General features: G+C 37.3%; 1 protein-coding gene and 1 long non-coding RNA gene across 22 annotated transcripts in view; one reads left to right on the top strand and one right to left on the bottom strand.

Annotated features, from left to right (window-relative positions):
- Window positions 1-14,918, bottom strand: part of LOC138847228 (uncharacterized) — a 90,498-nt gene that overhangs the window by 1,216 nt on the left and 74,364 nt on the right. For both annotated transcript variants that reach the window (XR_011384937.1, XR_011384938.1), the window contains exon 2: window positions 7,355-7,527. This is a non-coding gene — a long non-coding RNA (uncharacterized lncRNA). The remainder of the gene's footprint in view (window positions 1-7,354; window positions 7,528-14,918) is intronic.
- Window positions 1-14,918, top strand: part of CEP128 (centrosomal protein 128) — a 475,965-nt gene that overhangs the window by 412,034 nt on the left and 49,013 nt on the right. For 19 of the 20 annotated variants that reach the window (XM_070065330.1, XM_070065327.1, XM_070065329.1 and 16 more), the window contains one exon: window positions 850-873. The exons of the other annotated variant lie outside the window; for it this stretch is intronic. In XM_070065330.1, coding sequence (XP_069921431.1) covers window positions 850-873 — 24 coding nt within the window. The remainder of the gene's footprint in view (window positions 1-849; window positions 874-14,918) is intronic. 20 annotated transcript variants of the gene reach the window in all.

Below are 14,918 nucleotides of genomic sequence, written 5' to 3'. Positions count from 1 at the left end.
TGAATGCAGGCATTCTGATGTGGGGTATTGGTATCTTAACCACTAGGCTAAATGCCCAGACCCTACTTACTAATTTTAATTGATGGGTTTATTCTTCTTGATAAAATTTTTGTTTATTTTCCTGTGTTAAAAATTATTTTTTAACTTACTTGAGAGAGTGATTGATTGATTGATTTCACATCTACTGGTTCACTGCCCAAATGCCAGGAGCCTGGAACTCAATTCAGGTCTCTCATGTGGTGGAAGGAATCCAATCAATGAGCCATCACCTGCTGTCTCCCAGGGTACACATTATCAGGAAGATGGAATCTGGAGTACAGCTGGGACTGCAACTCAGATTCTTACATGGGAAGTGGGCATCCCAGCCGCTATCTTAACCACTAGGCCAAATGCCTGTCCCTAAGTTGTCTTCCTCTGAAATCTGTCTTCCTGCAAGAACACATTTTTACTTTATGTCTAATGGATAGCTGGTGCATGTGCTGGATTCCTTTTCTATATCAATACTCTTTTCTAATTCTGTCTCATATATTCAAATCTATCTAAAATTTATATATCCTTACATAAATAGGTAATTTTACCAGTACAAAAGTGGTAAGACTCATTCCTTTCAGAAATTAGATCTAAATTTATGGTATTTACTGTTAAATTAAACCTTGTAGTCCTAATACTGTATAAAATGAGAAAGGGAATCATGATTATTTCATGGCTTTTTTTTCTAATGTAGATCATTCTGAGTAGGAGTTTTCATTCTTTACAATTCCAAAATAAATTACTATTAATGGAGGGTTAATAGCCTGAAATTGAGTACACTTGAAATGATTTTTAATTATGTATTATGTTTATTTGCAGGACCGTGTACATGTATTAGAAACGGTAAGTTGGGGTATTTTCTCTTTCCTTGTGTCGAATAACTGCTGTCTCCTGATGCGGATTTCAGAGCATGTCCAAAGAAGCAATTCCAGAAAGTGTTTCGGTAACTACATCTAAGATTCAAAGGGGAAAATGAGCTAAACTATATCACAAAGGTATATGGATACCGACTTTTTAGGTGAAAAAAAATCATAATTTATGAATATTCTTATGTGGTATATGCCCTTTCAAGACAGATTATGTCAAGCCGCACTAATCCACGGGAAACGTAATCACACTAATCTAATCAGTATCTTGTGCATTTGTTGCTTTATTTAACATTCACTGAAAGAGTTGATTAATAAGAAACTGAGACCAGAATGCTTTCTACATTCGTATTTGTTCTACATTTTTCTCACCTCTATTCAAAATGAGAATAATAACAGCTGATTTTATTGAATTATTTTATAGGAATCTAGTATTTGGAAATATTAGGTGATAGTTGTAAAAACTACATGCTGCAACATTTATTAGAAAATTACAAATGAAATATAAGTTCATGTTTGCTTCAATGAAAACATTGAGGCATATAAAAGAACAGAAGAGAGTGAGCAATTCATAATACGGAATTAAGAAGAATTGTTGGTTGTAGTTTCATTCCTTTGTTTTTCAAGTTTTAAAAAATATGGCTATATAATATAAACACTTTTACAGTTAAATTATGTGAATTAGAATAACAATAAAATTGTGGTATTATCTTGAAATATACAGCTATAAAAATTGTATTTCCTACAAATATTGACATACTGGGTTTTTGTGTTTTTCTTTTGAGATTTATTTATTTGAAAGGTAGAGCTAGAAAAAGAGATCCTCCTTCCCCTGGTTCACTTCCCATATATCTGCAATGGCCAGCACTGGGCCAGGCCAAAGCCAGTAGTTTCATCTGGGTCTCCCACATGGGTGGCAGGGCCCTGGGTACTTAGGTCAACTAAGGCGGCTTTCCCAGGCACATTAGCAGGAAACTGGATCTGAAATGGAGCAGCCGGGACTTGAATGGGTACCTGAATGGGAGAGTTTCAGGCAGAGGCTTAACCTATTATGCCAAAGTGCCAGCCCCAATGTGTTGTTTATTGAAAAGAGTTATATACTCATATAAAGTTAAATAAAAGATACAAACATTGGCTAGCATATTTTTCATTATAAAAACCTTTAAGAAATTATGTGAAATATTAATGTCTTTGCTGTATGGTGGTTTATTTTAATGTTTTTAATGAGCAAAGAAGAAATTTGAATGCTGTAAACAATAAGACTCATAGAGAATACAATATTTATTTTGTCTGAGGAATGGAAACATGGTACAGAGCACATGTTAGTAAAATGTAAGCAAATGATTTTGACTGACAGTGTCCAGACCCTAGAAGTAAATAACTTCTGCCTTAGATTTTACTGGGCCATTTAGAAAGTACACTGTCCTTCTCAGTTTCAGTATGATGCCATTGTAGAAAAAAATGTTTAGTGTTCTTCCATGTATGTTTTACTTACTCTTACAAAGTGTCGTGCCAGAAGGATTTGGCTTGTGAATTAAATGCTCTTTTAAAAAAATATGAACAAAAACAAAATTTTTATTTGGAGGACTTGTGTTCAGCATACAAAATCCCATTTACCCACATTTAGCAAGTCACATCTTTCTTGACTCCTAAATATGTAAAAAATAGTTGTAACTAAAATATCAGTTGCTAGTGAGAATTTGCAAAGAAAATACATGTGTAAATATTTAGGACCAAATAAATATTATGTTATCATTATGTTATTGCTTGTTATTTCTCATTTAATTATTTGAATTACACCCATATATATGAAACTGAAAGATATATCAATAACAACAAAAAGGCAATAAATTTTATTTGTATATGTGAAGCTTTTGTTTATCTAATCTCTTTACTAACAAAGTAATGTGGAATAGAATCTTAAATGACTTATTCTAAGGGTTCCTCTAGGAGTAAAGATAAAAGTAAAAAGTCACCATGAGAAAAATAAAATTGATAAAATAGACTGGGGTTTTTACAGTAGCAGTTTTCTCCAGATAGTTTTAATTGGAAGTAACTAAGTAAAACCATAAAATTAAAATGTTCACTAAAAATGCTGAAATATTATGAAGTCCTCTGACTTCATATGGCATTATAAAGAGTAGAATTTAATTTACTCGGTAGACTTGTCAGCGGGTAATGTAGGTTCATAAAATCAAATATGCTAAAAACAACTTCAAGGTCATTTATTATTCTCTCAGAACCCAGCATTTAAATCATAGCAATCTGTTGGTGGTCCACATTTAGTTGAATTGATAGTAAGAGCACATTAGGTATTGCATGTTGTTCAGAAGTATATCAAGGTAATAAAAATCTATAGAAGTTTGAAATTTCATCATTCCATTAGGAATACTTATAGTAGATTGAGTTTAAAGAGTCAGTAGTCATAATATTTGAAAATGAGATGGATTTTGCATCATAATGAGAAACTTGATTTGGCTTCTCACCAGTTATATATGTACACTTAGGTCAAAATAATGTGTCCCTCTTCTGTCTTCTTCCTCAGTTTTTCTCTCCTCTTCTTCACTAGCAGCTAACTCTCCTGGATTTGAAATTTTCTTTTATTTGCAGTTTATGGCCATACCACCATGAATGTGCCCAATCTTGTCTCATTTTGGAAGGTATGCAGGGTCAGGTCTGGTTAGTACTTGGATGGGAGAAATTTTATTTTATTTGCAAATGAATCCCTAGGGTCAGTCAAAAATTCTTAATCTGCCATGGCCAATTAATAACCATTTAAGAAAGACTAAATGTTGAACTGAATACATTCTCTCTTGTGTAGGATCGCACTAGGAGTATAGATGTAAGCAGTTCTAGTGCAGTGATTGAGGGGGAAACTCACAATGTGCATCAATATAGTCGTATTTCCTTATCTTCCTGGCTAATCCTTGTTTAGTGTCTCACAGAAGTCCTAACCATCTTCACTGAAGTTTAATGTGAATTTTTCTGGGAATGAAACTTCAACTAAAATTTAGCAAACTAAAAGCTAACTTAAAAAAAATCTTTATTGGGGCCAGCGTCATGGCTCACTTGGTTAATCCTCCACCTTGCGGCGCCGGCATCCCATATGGGCACCGGGTTCTAGTCCCGGGTGCTCCTCTTCCAGTCCAGCTCTCTGCTGTGGCCCGAGAAGGCAGTGGAGGATGGCCCAAGTGCTTGGGCCTCTGCACCCACATGGGAGATCAGGAGGAAGCACCTGGCTCCTGGCTTCGGATCAGCGCAGCGCACCAGCCATAGCAGCCATTTGTGGGGTGAACCAAAGGAAGGAAGACCTTTCTCACTGTCTCTCTCTCTCACTATCTACAACTCTACCTGTCAAATAAATTTAAAAAAAATCTTTATTGAGAGCTCCTGTTCATGGACGATGGATGGAACCCAGCAATGGATATTTACTGGGTGTATTAGACACTGTGTTGACACTGAGGAGAGGAGGAGAGGAAAATAAATTAAGATGAATCCTCTCAAGGAACATAGACCTTAATTGAAGAGATAAGTCAAATATAAATTAAATAATGGTATAAGATAAAAATAGACTAGATACATCCTTGATTGAAAGCAAAAGTGCATTTCCAGGAACTGTAACGAAGAAAAGATAGTTGTCAAGTAAATTAAGGCATCATTTTAGTATAGGTTCTCCATGAAAGTCATAGGCTTCATAATTTGAGGACATGATTAGGATTTAGTTTTGTCCATAAACTATGAAGATCAGTTATGTCAGGTAGAGGGAGCCAGAGAAAGCATTTAACGTTGGGGATATTAATCAAGCTGAAGGCAATAATAAATAAATGATTTCTTAAAAGATATTTTTAAGAGGTAAAATCACATATTTCATGTATGTACATGTACATGTATATGCATATGGATATAATGAAGTCCTGACAAATATGCTTATTTAATTATTTAATTTATGAAGGAATGAGAAAGATATTACAACTCACTTAAAGGAGCATTCAAAGAATCACACATACACAGGCACTAAAGAATACTGAAATTAATTTTAAATAGAGGCCAAAGTGGCCTCTTCTAGAGCAGAAAGGGGAAATCAGTTGATTCATAAGACAAAATTTATTGTCTATGAACAATCATTTGTATTGGTAAAAGTTATTTATAACTCCCAGAGTTAAAAATAACTGAAAGTCAGTGACCAATGCAGAGATTCCATAGAATCGGAAAACCTGAGGCCAGTGCCATGGCGTAGCAGTATAGCTGCTGCTTGCTATGTCAGATTCCATTATGGGTGCTGGTTTAAGTCCCAGCTGCTCCACTTCTGATCCAGCTTCCTACTAATGTGCTTGGGAAAGCAGCAGCGAAGGCCCAAGTGCTTGGGTCCCTGCACCCATGTGGGAGACTCACATGGAGTTCTGGCTCCTGGCTTCAGCCTGGCCCAACCCTGGCCATAGTGGCCATTTGGGGAGTGAACCAGAAGATAGAAGATTCTGTGTGTGTGTGTGTGTGTGTGTGTGTGTGTGTGTGTCTTCCTCTCTGTAACTGCCTTTCAAATAAATAAATAAAATCTTAAAAAAAAAAATCTGAAAATCTTCAAGGGAGTACAGAGTAAAAACTCATTTTCTACTGAAGACATCCAAGAAGTTTTCTTTCATTTCAGTCTTTCACATTTCCCCTGCTGGGTTCATAACAGGTAATATATGCTCACAGAGCAGTTTGGGAGATCAATAGGGGATGTTGTGGAACTTTGAACTATGAACCAGTGAGGATAGACTTAGTCATTTGTGTTAGGGATACAAATGGGTTATTCCTGAGTGCCAGTGTCTACTGGTCAGAATTAGCTACTGAAGCATTCTTCTAAAACGAATCCTCAGGCTTATTTTCTCTGTATTTAAAAATTTGTATTTTTTGTTCAAAAGACAGAGACAGACAGACCGATTTTGCATCTGCGGTTCATTCCCCAAATGCCTATAATAGCCAGGGCTCAACAAGGCTGAAGTTGGAAGCCAAGAGCTGCATACTCAATCAGACTTTTCCCCCATGGGTGACAAGGACTCAGGTACTTGAGCCATTACCTGCTGCCTCCTAGGTGCACATCATCAGGAAGCTGGCATCACGATGGAGCTGGGACTGGAACCCAAGCAGGATGTGAGGTTCCCAAGTGATGTCTTAACAGGTGTGACAAATGCACCCCATTCTGAAACAATCTGTTGGAGAGGATTCGGACTCCTGTTTTAGAAAGAGTGCTCTGATAACCGTGTATTTGATGTCATATTGTCATATGCATCACAATGAGGGGAGGTGGAAGATGGAAGTACGGCACTAGCAAACAGAGAGCCATTGGTGGTTAGGGCTTCCAGTGTGGAAAATGTGGTGTATGGGAATGCAAGATTAGTAGCAGTGTGCAGGTTGGAGTAGAGTGTTAAGAAAAAAATAAAAAGGGAAAATGAACCTTGGAGTGGTCCAACATTAGAAATTGTAGTTGGAAAATTAGGAGTTGGGGGAGTTTGGTGCCAGAAAGGGATTGTCGAAGTGGATGTCCTTTTTAGTGACAGGGACTAGTGCGTGTAGTAAGTTGGAGGTCAAGGGAGAAAAAAAAGTATAGGCATACACCACAGTGATGAAGTGGAAGAGAATGAAAGGCAATCGATTTGGAGATATAAATTCATTTCTTCATAGTACTACTGAAATCTGACCTATTTTCATTTTCATTAGTATAGTAGTATTAATAATTTCTATGCTCATAATTGGTGTCAGTTAAGTTAGACACAAGTACTTTAATGGAGAAACCAAAAAATACTAGTGGGTTAAGTAAGATAAAAATTAATTTTTCTCATATGACAATCCAAGGATCAATTGTCCTTGGCAAGTATGGTGTCACCATGTTGTGAGAGACCTGCATTTTTGCTCCACCGTCCTCTGTATGTTGCTTCTTCCTCATGAGCCAATACCTGTTCCACAGCTGATACTTATATTTGCACCATAACTAAAGAAAAGAAAGGAGCAGGTGGGGGTGGGGAGGAAGACTGTAAGGGGAATATATGACTTTTCTTTAGTGAGAACCAGAAGTTGCTCATACAATTTCTGTTCCTATCTATGGGCCAAAATTTCAGATAAAAGATAGATGTTTATAATTTTCAAAGAAAACTTCTATGTAATTCACAGGTCAAAAATAAATTATAGTAGAAATTATAAAGCATACAGAACTAAATGATAATAAAAATAGTATATGTTATGATGTGTGGGATACACCCAAAATTGTTCTTATGTGGCAGTTTAACGGGCTGAAAAGTTTGCATTAGAAAATAGTTCATAAAAATTAATAAGCTTATTATCCAACATATGAAATATAGAGAAAACTGAAATGAAAGGGCAATGAATGTAAAGAAAAGGCCAATAGAGAAAAGATTAGAAGTAAATGAAATAGAAGACAGACATGCAGGCACAAGCACTCGGCCTGACTGTTGAGATACCTGTGTCCCACAGCGGAGTGTACGAGTCTGCTCCGTGACTCTCAGGCGCGGTCCTGGCAGCAGGAGGGGGGGTGAGGGTGCTGGCAGGGGTGGTGGTGCTTGTGCTTGTCTTTGCAGGCATTTGTGTGGGAACCAGTGAATGGGAGCTTGCACTCTGTCTCTCTGCCTCTCAACTAGAGAAATACATTTTTAAATAAGTAAAAAGGAAAACAAATGTGCTGTGGTCAGAAATGATACGATGAAGTTGGTTGCCTAATCAGTCAGTTTGGTTTTATCAACCAATCATAATAAAAATGACCAGTGTCCATTAGAATGAAAAAGAAGATAAAACCACAGCTATTGGATAATGTAGAGTATCCACAAGAGAGCATTGTGAAAATTTTTGAATTATAAATTATATATAATATATAAAAAAGAATTATAAATTCAAAAATTAAGGGAAATAACTAAATTTTTATAAAAATATATATATTAACAGGAATAAGAAGAAAAATATGAATAGCCCCATTGCTAAATTTAAAAATCAATAAGTTTAATCTATTAAAATTTTCTCAGGAATGAGCCAACCCCAAGTAATTTTATAGAAAAATATCTACCAAATTTTCTGGGAACAGATGATTTGAGTTTTACAGAAATCCTTCCAGGGACTAGCTTGTGTGATAGACAACCAAGCAGAAACCATTGAGTTAAGGGAAATCAGAGTCCCCTCAGTCCTGAACATGGATGCCAAAATATTACACTAAGTTTATATAGCATTGTATAATATTTTATATAGGAATGTTTAAATGATGATTCATCATAAACAAGTTGAATTTATTCAAAGTACTCAGGTTTTACTTAATAATAGATCACCAGAGTGTTCTTTTGTAATTCACCAGAGTGATCAATTAAGGAGAAATAAAATTCAGTAAGATCATCTCAGTAAATAAATAGCAGGCATGATTCCACCACTGTCACCATCTTATTAATAAATCTTTAATAAACTAAGAACGGAAGAAAACTTCCTTAATCTGATAAAGATTGTGTGGCAAAAATGAATGGCAAACATTATCTTACAACTGAAATGTTCCTGCGGCACCGGTACTCCGGGTTCTAGTCCCGGTTGGGGCACCAGTTCTGTCCCAGTTGCTCCTCTTCCAGTCCAGCTCTCTGCTGTGGCCCGGGAGTGCAGTGGAGGATGGCCCAAGTGCTTGGGCCCTGCACCAGCATGGGAGACCAGGAGAAGTACCTGGCTCCTGGCTCCGGATCGGCGCAGCGTGCTGGCCTTAGCAGCCATTTGGGGAGTGAACCAATGGAAGGAAGACCTTTCTCTCTGTCTCTCTCTCTCTCTCACTGTTTAATTCTGCCTGTCAAAAAACAAAACAAAACAAAACAAACAAACAAACAAAAAAACCTGAAATGTTGAAATTCCTCCATTAAGGCTGGGAAATAGCTTTCTTTCCGTACCTTACCTTTCCTTTCTGTAACCTTTATTATACACTGTTCAGGCCATCCTGAACAGCACAGTAAAGCTATCCCTATTTGCAAATAGTGTTATTGTTTAAGTAGAAAGCCAAAAGAATTGATAAATTATTTTTTTTACTTTTATTTAATGAATATAAATTTCCAAAGTACAGCTTATGGATTGCAATGGCTTCCCCCCCTCCATAACTTCCCTCCCACCCGCAACCCTCCCCTTTCCCACTCCCTCTCCCCTTCCATTCACATCAAGATTCATTTTCAATTCTCTTTATATACAGAAGATCAGTTTAGCATATATTAAGTAAAGGTTTCAACAGTTTGCACCCCCATAGAAACACAAAGTGAAAAATACTGTTTGAGTACTAGTTATAGCATTAAATCACAATGTATAGCACATTAAGGACAGAGATCCTACATGAGCAGTAAGTGCACAGTGACTCCTGTTGTTGACTTAACAAATTGACACTCTTGTTTATGGCGTCAGTAACCACCCTAGGCTCTTGTTGTGAGTTGCCAAGGCTATGGAAGCCTTTTGAGTTCACCAACTCTGATCATATTTAGACAAGGCCATGGTCAAAGTGGAAGTTCTCTCCTCCCTTCAGAGAAAGGTACCTCCTTCTTTGATGACCTGTTCTTTCCACTGGATCTCACTCGCATAGATCTTTCATTTAGGTGGTTGTTGTTGTTGTTGTTGTTGTGTGTGTTTTTTTTTTTTTTTTTTTTTTTTTTGCCAGAGTGTCTTGGCTTTCCATGCCTGTAATACTCTCATGGGCTTTTCAGCCAGATCCACACACCTTAAGAGCTGATTCTGAGGCCAGAGTGCTGTTTAGGACATCTGCCATTCTATGGGTCTGCTGTGTATCTCACTTCCCATGTTGGATCGTTCTCTCCCTTTTTTATTCTATCAGTTAGTATTTGCAGACACTAGTCTTGTTTATGTGATCCCTTTGGCTCTTAGTCCTATCATTATGATCAGTTGTGAACACAAATTGATTACTTGGACTAGTGAGGTGGCATTGGTACATGCTACCTCAATGGGATTGAATTGGAATCCCCTGGTATGTTTCTAACTCTACCGTGTGGGGCAAGTCAGCTTGAGCATGTCCCAAATTGCACATCTCTTCCCTCTCTTATTCCCACTCTTATATTTAACAGCTATCACTTTTCAGTTAAGTTTCAACACTTACGAATAACTGTGTATTGATTACAGTATTCAACCAAAAGTATTAAGTAGAACAAACAAAAAAATACTAAGAGGGATAACGTATTAAGTTGTTAATCAACAGTCAGGGCAAGGGCTGATCAAGTCACCGTTTCTCATAGTGTTAATTTCACTTTAACAGGTTTCCTTTTTGGTGCTCATTTAGTTGTCACTGATCAGGGAGAACATATGATATTTGTCCATTTGGGACTGGCTTATTTCACTCAGCATAATGTTTTCCAGATTCCTAACAGGGATCACTTTTCTTTTCTTTGATTAAAAAAACAAAATGTGAGAGGCGATTTTACTTCTAACTCCAGGAAAAATCACTGAGAAAATATTATTGAAAATATTCTAATACAAAAGTGATGAAGAAACAAAAAGAAATAGGAAAATGATATAACCAAAAGTATACAAATCTTTTATAGAGGAGGCACCCAAATTTACCCAAGATTTTTTTGAAGAAGGAAAAGGTGGTAGAGTTTTCTTCATGTGTATCAAAACTTATTAAAGTTTTGGAAATGAAGATAGTGTAGTCTTCACACAGGAATCCATAGGTTTGTCTCTATAACCAGAGAACCCAGAAACAGAAATATGTGTGCATGTCAATCTTGATGTCTGCCACAGCTAGCAACACATAACAGAGGAGTAAGGATTGACTTCAAAAGATGATGTCAGGAGCTGGTGCCTTTGCATAGCGACTAAAGCCACCACATACATCACCAGCATCCCATATGGACACTGATTAGAATCCTGGCTGCTCTACTTTCTTTTATTTATTTATTTATTTTTTATTTTTTGACAGAGTGGACAGTGAGAGAGAGACAGAGAGAAAGGTCTTCCTTTGCCGTTGGTTCACCCTCCAATGGCCGCCACGGCCAGCACGCTGCGGCCTTCACACCACGTTGATCCGATGGCTGGAGCCAGGTACTTCTCCTGGTCTCCCATGGGGTGCAGGGCCCAAGCACTTGGGCCATCCTCCACTGCACTCCCGGGCCACAGCAGAGAGCTGGCCTGGAAGAGGGGCAACCAGGACTAGAACCCGATGTGCTGGTGCCACAAGGCGGAGGATTAGCCTAGTGAGCTGCGGCGCCGGCTCCGGCTGATCTACTTTCAATCCAGCTCCCTGCTTATGTGCCTGGGAAAGCGGTGGAAGATGACCCAAGTGCATAGGCCCCTGTACCCACATGGGAGACCCAGAAGGTGCTCCTGGTTCCTGGCTCCAGATCAGCTCAGTTCTGGCCTTTGTGGCCATTTTGGAAGTAAACCAGCAGAAGGAAGATCCCTCTGTCTCTCGTTCTTTCTCTGTGTGTGTAACTCTGCCTTTCTAATAAATAAATAAATCTTAAAAAATAGATGATGTGAAAAATATTAAATTGAAACTATCTCAGATCCCCAAATAAATGAAAACCTAAATATGAATGGCAAAACTATAAAAATTTGGGACTAAAAAAAAAACAGTGTTGAGTATTTTCATGAATTAGGATAACTTCTAGGGGAAAAAAGAAGACAGACAAGACGCTGAAAACATAGATAACATGAAAAAGGAGTAACTGATGTGACTACATTATTTTTAATAATTTGGCAAATCAAAATATAAAAAGAATGAAAAGCCGTTTTTACAATATATTTGTAAGTCTAAAAGATTATCAGTTTGTATCCAAATCTGTTGCCTACAAAAACAATTAGAAAAAGATAATGGATTTCAAAAGCAAAAAGATGGGTGGGGCAGGCATTTGGCATAGCTGTTGGGTCGCCAATTTGAACGCTAGCGTCCCGGCTGTCTTTTCCATACCAGCTTGCTGGTGGTGCACACCCTGAGAGACATCAAGTGCTGTGGCTCTGTGACCCACGTGGGAGTCTTAAAATTGAGTTCTGGATTCCTGAATTGGGCCTGGCCCAGCCTTAGCTGTAGCGTGCATTTGAAGAGTGAACTTGTGGATGGGAGATCTCTGTTTCTCTGTCTGTCTCTCTCTGTTTCTGCCTTTCAAATAAAATAAATAAATAAATAAATAAATAAACAAACAAACATTTTTAAAAAACAAAAATGGTTAAAAGACACGGGCAAGGATTCCAGTTGTAAAAGAAATGTGTGAGAAGATCTCATCTTCATTAGTTGTCAGGAAAATGCTAATTCAAACCACAATGAATGATTATTTTCTTTAAAATGTACGTATGTATTTTCTAGGCTTTTTGTATCTGTGACATATTTCACACACACCACATAATAAAACAACAAATTAAAGGGACATACATTAACACATTTCACTGACCTGAAAGATAAAGGCAGACTTTTTTTATGATGGAAAGAAAGCCTGATTTGGCTAATAGATTTGACATTGAGGGCTGGCTTTGCTAATTCACGTTTTTAAACTTTAGATGAAAATATATTGGTGCTAAAATAAAATAAAAATATTGAACATATTGCAAGGGTGGAATTGTATGAAAGTTAATAAGACTTTTTTTTTGCCACCCATTTTGCATCGGTTGTATTAAACAAAATGCTTCCACCTTAAGGAACAGTTAAAATAAATTGATAAATCTTGGGAAATTAAGCCTTTTTGGTGCACCTTCCAGAAACAGAAAGCTAAATGGTTTTAATAACCACATTACAATCCTCTGGTAACTCAACTGGTTTCCAAATCTTTGCTCTCAATAAAAGTTGAGAGAGGATTTAATGGAGCTGATAAATCATTAAAATTAAGTTTTCATGACAGATTACTATATAATGTTTGCCATCAAACTAGAAAGATGTTCCTGGAGTTAACACTGTTATAGCAAAAAGAATGCTTTCATTTTCAGGTTCTTTTTTGTTTAAACAAGATTTAAATCTATGGAAACAAATTGGGATAGAAATGAAGTGGATCCAAGATTATTCAAACAAAAACAAAAATTATCATTTACCTATGGATATATGAACCAATTGAGTGCAAAAGAAGAGAAACTTATATCCATCCCATTAAGATAGATACTTTCAGAAGCTTTGAGGTTTTTTTACAATTCATGTTTAATACTTTTCTCAAAATTTATAATATGCCTAGGGTTAGTTATGCCTAGGGTTAGTTGCAATGACAGTTTAGCCCATAAAAATGTGTAACACTTAGAGTATTTTTTTTTTTTTGGACAGGCAGAGTGGACAGTGAGAGACAGAGAGAAAGGTCTTCCTTTTGCCATTGGTTCACGCTCCAATGGCCACCGCGCTGATCCGAAGGCAGGAGCCAGGTGCTTCTCCTGGTCTTCCATGGGGTGCAGGGCCCAAGAACTTGGGCCATCCTCCACTGCACTCCCGGGCCACAGCAGAGAGCTGGCCTGGAAGAGGAGCAACTGGGACAGAATCCGGTACCCCAACCAGGACTAGAACCCGGGGTGCCGGCGCCGCAGACAGAGGATTAGGCTATTGAGCCATGGCGCCGGCCATCACTTAGAGTATTATGATGACAGGAAATTTTAAAAATCAGTGTTTCTATACACATAAGTATATATACATTTTTATTTTAGAGAAGGATGAAGTAGGATAGGAAGGCCAATAAAGAGTTACAGCTATAAAGATATTTTATACTAAGATAAAAGTCTGTAAGAGAAAACAGATCGGAAATAAATTAAAAGAGAAAAGGGTCAAGATAAAATTGTTGTCTTTAAAAAAAGATCATATTTATTTTATAATTGGAGAAATGGTGGCAACAGATTACTGAGATGTTTAAAGTTCACTGGGTATGTTTGTATGTGTAATGCAAGTTTAAGACTGAAGAGTATAAAAGTTTCATTTGAAAGTATCAGTATTCACAATATTTCAGAAACATCACACTTTGCAGCTACATAAACTTAAAGCATTTAGACAGCTTAAAAGTCTGTGTATGTATATGCATGTGTGTATAGGAGGAATACATAGTTTAAAAAAATTATCTTGGAGATGCATTGTGGTATAGTGGGTTAAGCCACTACCTGGGATGCCAGCACCAGTTCAAGTTCCAGCTGCTCTGCTTCAGATCCAGCTCCCTGCTAATACAGCTGAGAAAGCAACAGAAGATGGCCCAGTTACTTGGGCCCCTGCCACCCATGTGGGAGGTCAGATTGAGTTCCAGGCTTTTGATTTCTGCCTGGCTCAGTCCTGGTGGTTGCTGCCCTTTTGGGAGTGAACCAGCAGATGGAAGATATCTCTTTCTTTGTCTCTCCCTCTGTTTTATGTAACTCTGCTTTTCAAATAAGTAAATAGATCTTAAAAAAAGAAATCTTAACTTAAAGCTATATGGAGAAAAATATAGAGAGACTTGCCTATATTAAGAAATGTTACAAATCACTGAAGAACTCTTAGCTATGTGACTTTTTTAAAATGGTAGTGTCATAAGGATCCATTCAGCTACCATTGAAGATAAGGATCCATTCAGCTGCCATTGAAGTTTGAAGTATACATGCTGTGTTTTAAGATCTTGGTATACTTAATTATGAGTATACCCATATGTCTGTGGGGAGATTGCAGACTGAGAAATGCTATATACACTTAGTTCACTTATCTGCATTGTATAAGTTTTTATTATTCATTTTCTTTCCACCCTGGATCTGGTACAAATTGTACAACCTCTACTACTAGTGCAAATTACTGACACAAGTTTTTGAGGAAGGGTCAGAGTTCTTTGTGAGGACATTGAATTGTGCTGTAGGGTACTTAGGCATATGTGGACCCAAATGAGTTAAGTGTACTTACTGAAGTGGCCTCATTAAGCCCAGAAAACAACTGAGTATGTAAATCTGGCCAAATAATTGTCCATTATTTGCGATGTCTCTCCAAAGTATTTGTAAGAATGTTGAAACTAGGGAAAACTTGCCTTTATCTCCTTACAAAGCCAGAACTTGCTGTTTCAAAACCAGAGATCGAACTAGGTTCATTTTTGGTTTTGCCAAGGC

Source organism: Oryctolagus cuniculus, chromosome 20, assembly GCF_964237555.1.
Source record: "Oryctolagus cuniculus chromosome 20, mOryCun1.1, whole genome shotgun sequence".
In the NCBI taxonomy this organism is placed as follows: domain Eukaryota; kingdom Metazoa; phylum Chordata; class Mammalia; order Lagomorpha; family Leporidae; genus Oryctolagus; species Oryctolagus cuniculus.
This window is presented reverse-complemented; position numbering and strand designations above follow the sequence as displayed.